Below are 15359 nucleotides of genomic sequence, written 5' to 3' on the forward strand. Positions count from 1 at the left end.
ATTCCCTGAAGTAGAGTGGATTGCTGGGATTGATCATGTCAACTTTTACCTAGACAAGTATAGAAATACAAACCTTGGCTGCAGGTAGCTTTCAAAAAATTTTGTCTTTTTCTCAAATTCCGGACTTTTTTGTGTTTCTGGATACCAGTAGACATTTGAATTTCAGAATCTGTTTTTTCTTTTTTTTCAGTGTTTCTCACAGAGTTTTCATCTCCATTGATATTAGTTAATTTCTCACCTGAAAACCAAACATTTTGCAACATACAGTTTTCCTTACTAGCTACATGATTAGAAAAGAGTCTGGTCACATAACTGTTTCAAGTTTCTGTTCCTACCTGGACTAGTGTGTGTGTGTGTGTGTGTGTGTGTGTGTGTGTGTGTGTGTGTGTGTGTCTGTGTGTTTTAAGGGAATGAAAGTCTTAAAAAATGTTTTTAGGGGTGCCTGGCTGGCTCAGTCAATAGAGTATGTGACTCTTGATCTCAGGGTTATGAGTTTGAGCCCCAGGTTGAGGACAGAGATTACTTAAAAATAAATTCTTAAAAAAGTATACCTTTATATAACAAAGTGTGCTAGATACAATACTTACAGGAATACAGTGAACCACTGAAATCAAATAAGCTAACAATTTCCTGCTATAGAAACTTCTATAAATTATTAACTTCTATAAACATCAATTTATCAACAATCTTTGATGATAATAGTTTGATTTTCAAGTCAACAATATTAATTAATAGTATCCCTAAATTATACTCTACATGTCCTGATTCTGGTCAGTTTGGGCATAAGGTGAGTGGAATTCAGTTAGAAATTTCTATCAAATAAGTAAATCTATTGGAAATGTGTACTAATCAAGAAATATTATTAATACCTGGTATATGAGAAATTTCTTTCTCTTCTTTTTGTCTAAGTTGTGAGACATTGGTCAATTCCTTGTTAATATTGTCGGCAGAATAAAAAATTATATTATGTATGGTTTTGTTCTCTGGAATATCTTGTTTCCTTTTTTCAACTGTAGTTGTTTCTATTACATGAGAATTAACAACTGCAGACAAAGGCCCTTTGGAAGAATTTGGTTTTTGACTTTCATCGTTGTAATCCCTTTTAGCATCTTCTCCCTCATTTACCTTTTCCACAGTATGCGTATCTGTTTGATCCATTAAAGGATCTTGAGGCCTTTTGAATAGCTCCACATGACTAGTCAACTTTGAAGTTCCCTGTGTTGAAAATGTTCCTGGACAAAGCTCTGGACTGCCATGTGAATGATCAAAAGAAGTTTCATATGTGCATCGTCCGTAATTTGCAACATGTTGTTCAGGACCTATTGTATTACCTGACTCAAAAAAATCAACAGCTTCCTGTTGTGGAAATATGGTTAGACTGCAAGCTTTTAACTTATTTTCCTGTGAAATACAGTCTTCAGAAGGGAAAACCTGTTGAAAATCCATTTCTTCTCTATTTGTTATATTCTCTTCACAATTATAGTGGTTTTTGCAACCCGTAGAACATACCACTTTTTTAGGTGTTATAGTCTTCTCAGAGATATAGCAATCATCATCATCACTAAGATTTTCCTTTATAAAGGATGCGAAAGAATTTTCCCACTCATTAAGGCTCTCACCTTTTTGACCCAAGTTACTATTTTCATGAGAAAGGCTAATGTGCTGTTGTTCTTGGTGAGTGTCAGGCTGCTGATGTGTAGTAACAAGTGGTAACTTGATTTCTTTCTGTAAGGAAAGTCCTGAGAAAAAAACAGCTTCAGCTCCATGAGTGGATTCCAAGCATTTTGTTTCCTGATTATCTGATAAATCCAGGCTGTGGATATGTGTCTCTTTGAGAACTGAACAAGCCTCCATACTATTACCTAATCCATTTTTCAGGCTTGACGGAGCTAGGCTAAAAAGTTTATGTGACTTTTCTGGAAGGTCAGCAAAGCCTTGGAGAATATCTTGTTGACCAGTAACCAATCTATTTATTCTTCTGGAAGAAGAAACAGCGACTGTCTTTCTTGGAATGCTTTCTTGTTTTGCATCATCCACTTGAGTTCTTTTATGCCATGTGTTTCTTCTTCCTCTGGCTTTAGACACATTTGTGCTAGGACCTTTGATATCCTGGAGACTGTCTTTCCTGAGTCCTCTAATAGAGTGTATTTGGTTAAGAGCTGATTGCTTATGCATGGATTTACCAAATTTTGTGTCTTTGGAATCTCTTCGGTAATGTTCATATACATCTTTATTTATAAATAAACCTTCTTTGCTTCCTTTATCAACTTTTACATCTTCTGATTTCTGTCTGTTGGAATTTTCATCACAAACAAACCCAATGAGATTTTTAGAACTGAATTTTGGTTTCTAAAGAAAGAAAACATAGTTAGCTTTAATTTTCCGCTGTAGCTCTATATTCAATTAACTCAGAATTGTCGATAAATGAAATCATTATGCCATTCAATGTTATGATTTGATCTAAACACAGCACCTGATGGCATATATATACAACGTCGTATTTCAAAAAAGGATTAACAGAAAAAGGGAAATGTAGTAGATTAAGACTCATTATGTGTACTAATCCATATTTTTTGGTTCACATTTTGTTTTTGCCAGTATTCAGCACTGTTCCTCTTATTAGGCATAATTCAAAATTTAATCTACTTAATTTTTATAGGCTTTAAACATAACCCAATGAGAATGCTTTAGAAATATTCTCCTCTCCCAATTGTTATACAGATAGAGCTAGAATTGAGAGTTTTTTCATTTAGTATCTGACAGACTATAGGTAGGGCAGGAAAATAGGGGATTTAAAAACAAGAAGATAGCCTGAGTGGCTCAGTCGGTTGAGCATTAGACTCCTGATTTCGGCTGAGGTCATGATTCCAGGGTTGTAGGACTGAGCCCCATGTTGATCCCATGCTGAGTGTGGAGACTGCTTAAGATTCTCCTCTCTTCCTCTGCCCATCTCCCCTGCTGGCATTCTCTCCTTCTCTCTCAAAATAAAAAAAAATAAAAATAAAAACCAACCAACGAACCAACCAAAAAAACCCCAAAAAACAAACAAAACAAAACAAAACCCAAGAAGGCAGATAGGCTCCCAAACCAATCTGCATGAAAAAACTGTTGTGGGCTGCTAAGATTAAAACAGGGACACTGCTTCCTCTCAGTCACCACAAACCAAGCCCCAAATGAAGAGTAATGGCCCACAGTATAAAGTTTGAAGGAATGGGTTGACACCTCTGGCCAGAAGAAATTTGACATGGATGATAAACCCCATGGCTCCATGAAGAGGAGGAAAAAGGAAATGGCTATTGACACATCGGTGTGCCAAAATATGCTACCTTTACTCAACTGCTTCCTGAACTAACAGCCCAGAACACTGATTCTCACGTAACTATTCCAAAGTTTCTTAAAAGCAAGGTGAAGTCACTGTTCCTGATGAATGCTTTAACCATCTTTCTTTCCACTCTGATAATCTATAAAATGGGCAGCGTGTGCAATCTATAAAAATGTTTACTGCTAAACAGCGCTATACCTTGTGCTGGTGTACATCCTCTATGTCTGATAGGTCAGTGCTATTCTTTTGAGCTGTAAACAAAAAGAGAAAATCAAAGAAAACAGCCTCCTGTAGTCAGACTCTAGACTTCTAAAACCCAGAAGTCCTTTGCCATGAGAAAACCAGAGGATAAGTGAAATTATGCAAACATTTTCCATTCAAATTGGCACATATAACGTTCCTATAACTAATAACTTTCATATTTATTAGAAACCCCGTACTATCTTGAGAAAGCTGAAAATATTTCTGTAGGAAAAGCAATATGGCCCCAACAAAATAACAACAAAGATGGGCAATGAACTATTTCTATATTTCCCACAGATATATCCAGATATGGAGCAGTCAGCAAACTACTTTTATATAGCAAAAAATTATTTCATAATTAACTGGATTATCATTTCCTAATATGTCTGCTTAATAAGGTTCTAGTCTGAATGCTTTGTTCTCTTAAAAATGAAACATACATGCATAGAAAAGGCCAGTCTTGAGAATACGTAAGAAAAAAAAAATGGCTTAATAAAATATACCTAGGTTAATAATAAAAGTACTTTAGTGTCTCTTTTAAATCCTAGAGGTAGAATTAATTACCTATATATACATTTGGCCTCAAAAGACAAAAGCCTAGAAACAGTGCCTTATACGTAGGAGGTATTCAATCATTATCTAATAGAAGAAGGAATAATGAATGAACATCTTAGGTGTGATATGTAAACAATTTAAAATTCTTTAAATACACTAAGAACTAGAAATATAAAAATATTTTAACAGGGATGTAACTGGAAAAAGAATATTTTATTTCTTGGGAATAATTTTCATGATAGCAATCAACTTACAACGAGCATAATGAGGCCTGGCATTCACCTACTCACCTCATACAGAAGACAGTAAGTTCATAGGATGTCCTTCAATGAAGCAAACAGGCTTGGAGCACAGTCTCTGGAGGCTACTCCTGAGTTTCTATCTTTACTCATTTGCTTAGCAGCTGGGTGACCCTGGGTAAGTTTCTTAGTATCTCTGCCTCAGTTCCATAAAATGAAGGTAGTAATCGTCCCTATCTTACAGAATTGTTGTGAAGATTCAGTAAGATAATCCATGTAATCCATGCACAGAGTTTAGAGGAGGTCCTGACACATAGAAAGTGCTCCATTATTAATTTTATTATTTTTTTTTCAAGAGCAGAAAGGACTCTGTGCCTTTTCCTAACTGTGGTTCTTAAATAAGACAGCAAGAAAATATTTCACAGGAACCACCATTTTGGGCATGGTTCCTAAGAGAATCTGGAAGCTAGAAAGGGGCTTTAATCTCCTCTCAGTTTCAAGAGTCTATATGCTCTAGTATAACCAATTTAACAAAAAAAATCTATACAAGTATCAATTCTGAGGTGGTGAATGTTGGTGATGTAGCTGTAATTTTTTTCACTCTGTTATTTCAAGCTTCTGTCATATGTAAGGTACTGTACTGAAGCATCTTACATACATCAACTCTAATCCTCACAGTAACAATCCCACAGGTATCTAAGTAGAGGAGCAGATATTAGAAGCCCAAATTTACAGATAAGAAAACTGAGTGTTAATATACCTCAGGCTATAAAGTTACTAAGAATGAACTCCTGTCCTATACCAAAGAAGATGTATTTTACTCTAAGAAAACCACCAAATATTATTGCATGAGGGAGGTTTTTTTATCCATCATTCCCGTAACTAAAAGCTATTCAACTCAAATTTAAAAACAGAAACTCTCAACTAGTTTTTTCATTTATATTGATGTCAGCTAATAATTAATGACAGACTTCAAAACTTCAAACAAGAAATATTCAAACCACCTACTAAAGCATGATAACACAGCCCAGCTTCGTAAATTCCCTCACCAAGGAAGAATGGAAGCTAAATCCTAAGAAAAAAGGCTTGGGATCCTTTTCCATGAAAGAAATTCCCTTGGGTAGGTGTAGGTCAGAAGTGGGCATTAGTGAATGGGAGATTCTAGATTTGGAGAAAGGACTATAATGCTGGAGAAAGCACTCTCAGAAAAGGAAAACAATGCATGCTATTAAAATAGAGCAGTAAAGAAATTAAGCAGATTATCAAAGCAAAAATTTCAAAACATACATGCTTTGGCCTCCAACTGAATATGTGCAATTTTCCACATAGCTTGAAATGTAAATATAAGTGCAATAATTTATCTCAATGAATGGAAGCATGAATAATCTATCTCAATGTGCTTTTACAGACCTGGCCTCAACAAGGTGTAGTCTGTCCCTCTTATTTTCTGATGAGACTGGGCTACAGGGGAAGGAGTGTTTTGTTCTAAAGAACCATTAACTAATTGCCTCTTGGTGGCCTTTAATTCTCAATGAAGTTATCTCGTTATTATAAAGTAGGGTGTTGGGGTGCCTAGGTGGCTCAGTCAGCTGAGAGTCCAACTCTTGATTTCGGCTCAGATCATGATTCCAGGGTCTTGGGATCCAGCTGTCAGGCTCCATGCTTAAGATTCTCTCTCTCTCTCTTTCTCTGCTCCTATCCACCACTTGTACTCTCTCTCTCTCTCTCTCTCTCTCTCTCTCTCAAAAAATAAATAAATATTGCTTCTCGGCCTTTTGGCTAAGATCAAGTGTAAAAAAATAAATAAAATAACATAGGTTGTTTTCATCCAAGTCTTAGTTGTTTGTCAACAGCATTCAAATAGTTACCTCTTAGGGAAAATGTTATTAACATATAGTTTGGTAAAAGTGAATGAAGCACACATACAGCTCCTGAAGGTAAAGACTTTATTTTGTTTGTTTTGTTTAAAAGGACTGACACACTACTTATTCAACAAATATTTACTCAACGCCTACTGGGTACAAGGCACTTAAGTATTCATCACCAGACTAAACACAAATCCTTTCCTTCATGGAGCTTAGATTCTGGTGGGGGAAGACTGAAAATAAAAAATAAACAAATTGTCCAATGTGTTAGAAGGTGTTAAGTGCTATGGAAAAGGGATAAATAGAAGAGTAATATAAGGTAAGAAGGATTGGAGTGTGGCAGTTTGAAAAATATGTTCATAAAATTTTTGGTATTTCCTCCTTTCAAAAGGTGGAACTTCGTAGACTTAGTGACTTACTACAACAAATAGAATATGGCATAAGTGCTTCCAAGATTAGTTTATAGAAAGCTTGGGGCCTCTGTCTTGGGTGCGTTCTCTCTTAGATCACTTGCTCTGAGCCAGCTACAAGGCTGTCAGCAGCTCTATGGAGAAAGCTCCGGTGGCAAGTAATTGAAACCTCCAGCTAATGAGCAGTGAGGCAATGAGGCCTGCCGATAACCAGGTGAATGAGCTTCAAAGTGGATTTTCCTGCCCTAGCCGAGCCTTGTGATGACCATTCCTCACTAAGAGCTTGGCTGCAACCTGTAAGAGACACTGATTCAGAACTGGTTACTCAGTTAAACTGCTTCCAGACTTCTACTCCTCAGAAACTGTGAGAGATAATACATTTGGTATTCTGAGATGCTAAATTTCGGGTAACTTGCATAGAGATAGGTAACTAATATGGTGAGGGTGGGAAAGAGGTAGGTTGCAGTATTAAATAGGATGGTTGAGGTCTCCCTGAGAAGATGACATTTAAACTAAGACTTGAAGGAGGTGGAAGAGGCATATTTGAGAAACAGCAAGAAAGCCAGTGTGACTGAAGCTGAGAGACAGAGGTAGAGAATGGTAGAAGTTAACTGGTTGGGTGGCCAGCTCATATAGGGGCCTGTATGCCACTGTAAGGAGGCTGACATTTCTTCTAGATTAAATGGGAAGCCACTGCAGGGTTTGAGCAGAGGAATGCTGTGATCTTACCAAAAAATCTAACAGATGCATTAAGGAGAATATAAAGAAAGTTTCATGCATGTAAATTATTCTTATAACTTTGTTATTGACAACTATAAATCAAGTTCTTTGGTAGTTCAATTTTTAACAGTGTAATGGATGACAGGGCAAAAATATAACCATAGGAGAAGATTCTTAGGGGATGGAAACAAAAACAATCCTGACCATACTCATCGAACTACATCATATCATGTTAGCCAAAAAACTGTCAGGGGAGTTGGGGGGGACCAGAACTTTATAAAAGTTTTCTTAACTGTTTGTAATGCACAACTAGGAAAAAGTACCTTTGATATTATCCCTTTTTTCTCTTTGTTCTTTTGGAGTCCTTACATTATGTGCATTTGCAAACAAGTCAGTGTGCTTTACTAAAGGAATGGAGCAAGGACACCACTGGATAGACATTCTCACAACTAAGGAGGAAAGGAAATTAAATTTCTGTAATTCTAAATTCAATTCCTGTAACTCTCTACCAACATGATGAACAGATATAACAGGCCAGTTTAATCTTACCTGATGTAAGATGTTTTTGGTGTTTAGGAATATATTTCTCAAGGAGACGCTTCATACGTGAATCTTTGGCCTCATCCAAAGCACACTTTCCATTGTCACTTCTAAGTAAGGGATCAGCTCCATTCAAAAGAAGTAACGCTGCCACCTACAGGAAGACCGTTCATGTGAGCGTGCCCAGACAAAAGGTATATTATTGCAAATGTGTGCTGGCTTACAACTCTAAGCAACATCGGATATTTCTTTCAACAAGAGAGCTTGGGTTTATCTGTAACATCTTTGCCCAATAAAAAAATTAATGCAACTTACTGAATCATAATTTGTTGATATACATATCCTTTCTCTTACAAAAATAGAGAAAAAGGGGGAAAGGGAGGGGGCAGAGAGGGAGAGGGAAGGAGGGAAAGACTGAGGGAGGAAGGAAAGATCAGAAATATAGATAGTTCAGGTGCTGGTGAAACGGATCTAGAGGTACACCGAGAATTAGGCGTCGGTTCTGTAGTAGTAACTACAAGTTTGACATGTTCCAGGAGATGGTTATGTCATCTTTCATCTGTAGCTGTGTTGTCGTTGCTCCTCCCCAGTGTCAGGGAGAAAGAAACCAGTCAATCCTTAATTGTTCCTACTCCTCAAGTTACCTCCTCATGATGCTCTCCCTGACCTCCTCATCCACTGCTGCTGCCTTTTTTTGGGTACATATTTTATCATAGTGCCCAATATATATTACACTTATTTCTTATTAATCCGTCTCTTGGGCACTCTAAGGTTGTTGAGGGTGGGACTATGTCTTTCTTTTAAAATTAATTACATATGAATAGGAAATTAATGAATATAGTTCAAAATATAGAAGACTCAGAAAAGTATACAATGAAAAATAAGTTTCCTCCTCTATCCCTGAATTTCAGTCATCTAATTTTTTTAAGTACTATAGTTTCTTCTGAATTTTTTGAGTTAATCTAGTCCAACATGTATATATGTATGTATACATACAAATATGTACAGATTTTCTTCTTACACAAGTGGCCATAGAATATATACATTCCTCTATATCTTGCCGCCCCTCCCCCAACAAAAGAGCTTAGAAATTGTACCATGTCAGTATAAAATGAACTTTCTCATTCTTTTTAGCAGCTGAGTAATAGTCTACTATTGAATGTACTATATGAATGTACTGTATTTTATTTTATTTTTTAATTTTTTTTAATGTTTATTTTTGAGAGACAGGAGAGACAGAGAACGAGCAGGGGAGGAACAGAGAGAGGAAGACGCAGAATCCGAAGCAGGCTCCAGGCTCCGAGCTGTCAGCACAGAACCCTATGCGGGGCTTGAACCCACGGACCGCGAGATCATGCCCTGAGCCGAAGTCAGTTGCCCAACCGACTGAGCCACCCAGGCGCCCCTGTATTTTATTTAAGTACCCTATTGACAGATGTTTAAGTTGCTTCCAAGTTTTTACTACAGGTATATGTCTTAATCATCTTTATATTCCCAGTGCCTATCTCAGTGTCTGACAAACAGTAAATATTCACTAAGTACTGTTTAATGCATGAAGAATATAGGGGCGCTTGGGTGGCTCAGTCGGTTGAGCATCTGACTTCGGCTCAGGTCATGATCTTGCGGTCTACGAGTTCGAGCCCCGCGTCGGGCTCTGTGCTGACAGCTCAGAGCCTGGAGCCTGCTTCAGATTCTGTGTCTCCCTCTCTCTCTGCCCCTCCCCAGCTCATGCTCTGTCTCTGTCTCTCTCTCTCTGTCAAAAATAAATAAACATTAAAAAAAATTAAACAAAAAAGAATATAATCAGGGAGGATGTCGGAAGTAGGCTTTAAGTAACACTACAAACACTAAATAGAGCCTAAATTTCCATGTTAGTATCTGGAATGACAGAAAGGACCTAAATTTGTGTAAATTATATATACCCCCAAATTAAATATATATACATTTTTCCTTTTATAACAAAGCATTCTAGGAGTGAAAAACATAACACTACAAAGGGACAATATAAGCTAGATCCTCTAAAAATTATTAAGACTCAGCAATTCTACTTTTCAAATTATTATGAGAATTTAATATTAGATAGGGAAATAGAAAGTAATAATAGATATAATTAAACCTGTAATTCATATACAAGCCAGGTAACAGTAGATAACAAATTTATGTCTGGATCTTCATGTTTTGTTCAGCAAAGAAAATACAGAGTACACAGCTTTCTTTTAGGAAAAGAAGTTTTCCAAGGGAGTTGCCAACAGGGCTGTGCTGTTTATCTCAAGATTCTGTGTCAAATAATAATCCACGCAGTGAGGATGCACAGAAAGATGATCTCTTTTGCACTGCTGGTGAGAATGCAAACTGGTGCAACCACTCTGGAAACAATATGGAGGTTCCTCAAAAAATTAAAAACAGAACTAGGCTACGACCCAGCAATTGCACTACTAGGTATCTATCCAAGGGATACAGGTGTGGTGTTCCAAAGGGGCACATACACCCCAGTGTTTACAGCAGCACTATCAACAATAGCCAAAGTATGGAAAGAGCCCAAATGTCCATCAACAGATGAATGGATAAAGAAGATTTGGTATATATGTATACAATGGAGTAGTACTCGGTCAAAAAGAATGAAATCTTGCCATTTGCAGCAACATGGATAGAACTAGACGGTTTTATGCTAAGTGAAATTAGAGAAAGACAAAGATCGTATCACTTCTCTCAGATGAGGACTTTAAGAGACAAAACAGATGAACATAAGGGAAGGGAAACAAAAATAATATAAAAACAGGGAGGGGGACAAAACATGAGACTTATAGAGAACTGAGAGTTGATGGAGGGGTTGTGGGTGGGGGCATGGGCTAAATGGGTAAGGAGTATTAGGAAGACATTTGTCGGGATGAGCATTGGGTGTTATACATAGGAGACAAATTATGGGAATCTACTCCTGAAATCATTATTGTACTATATGCTAACTTGGATGTAAATTTAAAAAAAAAAGCGTTTCAACATTTACCATAAAAGAAAAGAAAAAACATCTAGTGTGAGAGTGACTTAGGAACAAGGAGCATGAGAAAGAGGACTGGGAGAAAGGAAAAGGCAGGGGCTAGAACCTCACTTTCCTAGAAATCCGAGTTGGTAATTCCCAGGGAATGGATACATTACTTTGAGAGTCTCTGATTTAGACAATGGATAGTTTGCTTCACCAAATATCCACACTTACTCTTTCCCTCTCTAGCCTTAATATTATGAATTCTGCTTTACATATCCTCTAATTTGAAGCACTCTCTTCTCACCAAAAGGCAATAAATAAATGCCTTTTCCTGAGTATTTCTCCCATACTTTAAACCTGCATTTAGGTTCTTTATTAGCTCTTTTTGGCTACCTAACAAATTACCCAAATTTAGTGGCTTGAAACAAGAATAACTATTTATAATCTCACAGTATCTGTGGATCAACAATTTGGGAGTGGCACAGGTAGGTGGTTCTATCTGAGTTTCTCTTCTCTTCTCTTCTCTTTTCTTTTGCCAAAGAGTCTAGATGGGATTACTGTCATTCAAGTATTTCATAGAAACAGGAATGTAACGACTGGGTCCAAGTAGCATGAAAAAGTAAAAACACTGCAGGTTTGTACATGCTGCTCTATTTCCATCAGGAATGGGCTCCCCCGACATCAGACACAGCAGCTGTACTTGTCAGATGCGTCCTTGCAGATGCAGCCCTCAGCACACTTGGCACCGCCCACAGGGCAGCAGGAGGAGCAGCTCTTCTTACAGGGGTGCATTTGTACTCTTTGCATTTGCAGGAGCTGACGAAGGTGCAGGAGCCCATGGTGGAGCAGGAACAGCGTGGGTCTATTTCGAGCCAAGGTGAGGGTGGAGGTCCAAAGCAGGTGACCCGGGGAGACACTGGTGGGGGCTGGAGGTCTGGTCAGAGTTATATGAGGATGTAGTCAAGAGGTTGGTTGGAGATACGATTATATAAAAGCTTGACTGGGGCTGCAGGATCTGTTTCTAAGATGGCTCCCTCACATGGGTGTGGGACGGAGAGGCCCTAGTTCACTGTCACAAAGACCTTTCCATAGAGCTACTCACGTGTCCTCATGATATGACACCTAGCCTCACACTTAATGACCTGAGAGAGAGAAGAGAAAACGAGGAAGAAGCTACAATACTTTTAACATAGCCTTGAAAGTCATATACTGTCACTTCTGCTACATCCTAATTGTTAGAAGCAACTCACTGACACTCCAGCCCACAATCTTGGGAAAGAGAATCAGGCTTTACCTTTTGAAAGGAGGACTATTAAAAATTTTGTGGACATATTTTAAAGCTACCACAGGTTAACTGAAACAAGCAGAGCAATTTCAGGAAGTGGCTGGCATCACAATCCTCCTTATTTGGCTGGTCAAACAATAGACTCCTTAACGAAATACAGGTAGACCTCTGCTTAAAGTTTGCTTACGGATTTTCACCTCAAAGCATATTATTGAATCAAGTGCTTTCTTCCCTCTAAAATCAGCTGACTTCCTTGTGTAAGAAGCAAGTATGACAGAGAGTAAAATTCTTTTAAGTTTCTATTTAAATTTCAGTTAGTTAACATACACGTAATAGTAATTTTAGGTGTACAATAAAGTGATTCAGTACTTGCATACATCACCTGGTGCTAATCACAAGTGCACTCCTTAATCCCCAACACCTATTTAACCCACCCCCACCTCCCCTCTGGTAACCATCAGTTTGTTCTCTACAGTTAAGAATCTGTATCTTGGTTTGTCTCTCTTTTTCCCCCCTTTGGTCATCTGTTTTGTTTCTTAAATTCCACATATGAGTGAAATCATATGGTATTTATCTTTCCCTGACTGACTTATTTCACTTAGCATAATATTTAGAGAATAAAATATTTTCAAGTACTTGAAAAGACAGTATTTTGACTATACAGAACTAATGAAACCTGCACAAAACAGAAAAAACTACAAAAAAACCCTTCATTAGTAGTTTCATTGTTGATAATAACATTGTTAACATGGATAATAATATTGTTGGTAGTAATAAGTATATTATACAATAAAGAAATAAGTAATTTTTAAGAAACAAATGTTGAGCCTAAGAGAAAAAGAGACATAAGTATAAAATTAGTTAAATGTAAATGTGTAATATTAAGTTTGAAATAGTAGTATCAGTATGGGGTGCCTGGGTGGCTCAGTCAGTTGAGCGTCCGACTTTGGCTCAGGTCATGATCTCATGGTCTGTGAGTTCGAGCCCCGCGTCGGGCTCTGTGCTGACAGCTCAGATTCTGGAGCCTGCTTCAGATTCTGTGTCTCCCTCTCTCTCTCTGCACCTCCCCCCACTCACACTCTGTCTCTGTCTCTCAAAAATGAATAAATGTTAAAAAAAAAAAAAGAAATATCAGTATGAACTAATAATTTTTCTTTCTAAAAATATGTATTTTACTGAAAATGCCTAAAAGCAATGATATCCCATAGCAATGAGCACACCTAGTGCCTAGATTGTGATTTCTAAATAGACTATCCACTCACTTACAGACAATATAAGAAGAAACAAGCTATACAACACCACAAAAATAAAATTAGCCAAATCCAGAATTTAGGAAATTCTTTAAGACAAAAGCCAAGATTCTAGAACCCCTAAGAAAACACAAAATAGAGGAAGAACTGTTATAGGTTAAAACACACTTAAGACACAAAACAAACACATGTAGTATGTGGACCTTGATGGATCCTGATTCAAACAAAAACTTACTATAAAAACGCATTTTTTAGATAAACTGGGAAATTTTAATATGGACTGGATATTAAATAGTAAAAGAAACTATATTAGGTAGGATGATGTTGTGGGTGTAAGAAAAGTTCTTATCTGTCAGAAATGCAGGCTCAAGTATTTATGAGTATAATGGTATAATACCTGTGATTTCTTTTAAAATATTTCCAGTATCAACAACACACAAGTCGTGTTCCAGCCTGTTGAGGGAGTTTGGCTCTTTATAGTGTAACAGAATATACAATCAAACTTTAGAAGAGATTTCACTACAGATACATGTGGAATGAATAATCACCATGTTTAAGGGATGTTTTTCTCAATACATGTGAACCTAAGTAACACTGTCAGCCAATCTCCAAGTCAACATCTCATATACTCATACACCATACAACACTTCATCAAATAAAAGCTTTGTTAAAATCATGATAGCTTACACCAACTTGTCATGCCATTTCCTTCACCTATTAACAAAGTAAACCTAATAAAAGAGAAGTCAAGGTTAGCCTGACATGACTTGTTCTTAGGGATGCCTACAGATTCTCAAAGATCACTGCATTCTTATCTAAATGTCTCCTATGTGTCTAATAATTTGTTCCAGATTTTTCTAAGGAATCACAATGAGCCAATCATTTGTAATTCTCAAATCCCACCTTTACCATATTGGAAAATGTAATTATGTTGACATATAATTTACATGCCATACAATTCACCCATTTAAAAAGTACAATTCAATGGTTTTTAGTATATTAAGAGAGTTGTATAACTATAACCCACCATCTAATTTTAGAATATTTTAATTTCTCCTAAAAGAAACCCTTTAACAATGAACTGTTACACCCCATTCCCCACCTTCCTTTATTTTTTTTTGTTTTTATTTATTTTTGAGAGAGAGAAGAGAGAAAGCAAGCACAAGTTGGGGAGGGGCAGAGAGAGAGGGAGACAGAGAATCCAAAGCAGGCTTCAGGGTCTGAGCTGTCATCACAGAGCCAAACACGGGGCTTGAACCCACGAACCATGAGATCATGACCTGAACTGAAGTCGGACGCTTAACTGACTGAGCCACCCAGGCAAGTCCCCCCACCTTCCATTCCTAATCTTTTCTGTCTCTAAAAGTTTGGACTACTGCAAATATTTCAAACAAATGAAATCATACAAGGTATTTTTAATGGCTTTTTAGCTTTTAAAAAATAGGTTATTATCTTTTAGGATCTCCCACCTTTTAGTATAAAAGTTAATTCCTGTAAGATAATACATTCAAGTTCCTTCAACTCTGGAATATTTAAGAAACTCACACTCTCCAGGTGCCTGATCCAGTATCAGGTTCCCAGGACTTCCTTGGTTTGACATTTTTAGTCCTATAACAAGTAATGCATGGGAGCAATACCCAGAGTCTAGACCATTTCTCTGATCATCTTTGCCTTACATATGAGATTCCCCAAGGTTAGCCTAGATCCTCATCTGATGCTCAAGCTATCCCTACTCCATCCTCCAAAACAACATCCTACCCTACTTTGATTTTTAAGGCTTTGGTTCTTAAGTCAGTCCAGAACTGACCTGGAATTTTGGAAATCTCTCTTGGACCGGGTGAAGTAACTTTCTGGCTCCCCCCAGCTAAACAGAACGGGAAGGGACAAAGAAGACCGTGACTTCATCCCACCCCACCAGGTTTCAGCTTTTAATTCTTATGACTGTTCTCT

At 37.3% G+C, this 15359-nt stretch overlaps 1 protein-coding gene and 1 pseudogene across 7 annotated transcripts in view; both read right to left on the reverse strand.

Annotated features, from left to right (window-relative positions):
- The window catches only part of ANKRD31 (ankyrin repeat domain 31), a 138044-nt gene that overhangs the window by 61136 nt on the left and 61549 nt on the right, over window positions 1–15359 (reverse strand). For all 7 annotated transcript variants that reach the window (XM_045062118.1, XM_045062133.1, XM_045062113.1 and 4 more), the window contains 4 exons: window positions 7904–8048; window positions 3521–3573; window positions 870–2349; window positions 74–238 (listed from right to left, as the gene is read on the reverse strand). In XM_045062118.1, the coding sequence (XP_044918053.1) occupies window positions 74–238; window positions 870–2349; window positions 3521–3573; window positions 7904–8048 (1843 nt within the window). The remainder of the gene's footprint in view (window positions 1–73; window positions 239–869; window positions 2350–3520; window positions 3574–7903; window positions 8049–15359) is intronic.
- On the reverse strand, window positions 10652–15009 carry LOC102902477 (annotated as a pseudogene).

Source organism: Felis catus, chromosome A1 (assembly GCF_018350175.1).
Source record: "Felis catus isolate Fca126 chromosome A1, F.catus_Fca126_mat1.0, whole genome shotgun sequence".
NCBI lineage: Eukaryota > Metazoa > Chordata > Mammalia > Carnivora > Felidae > Felis > Felis catus.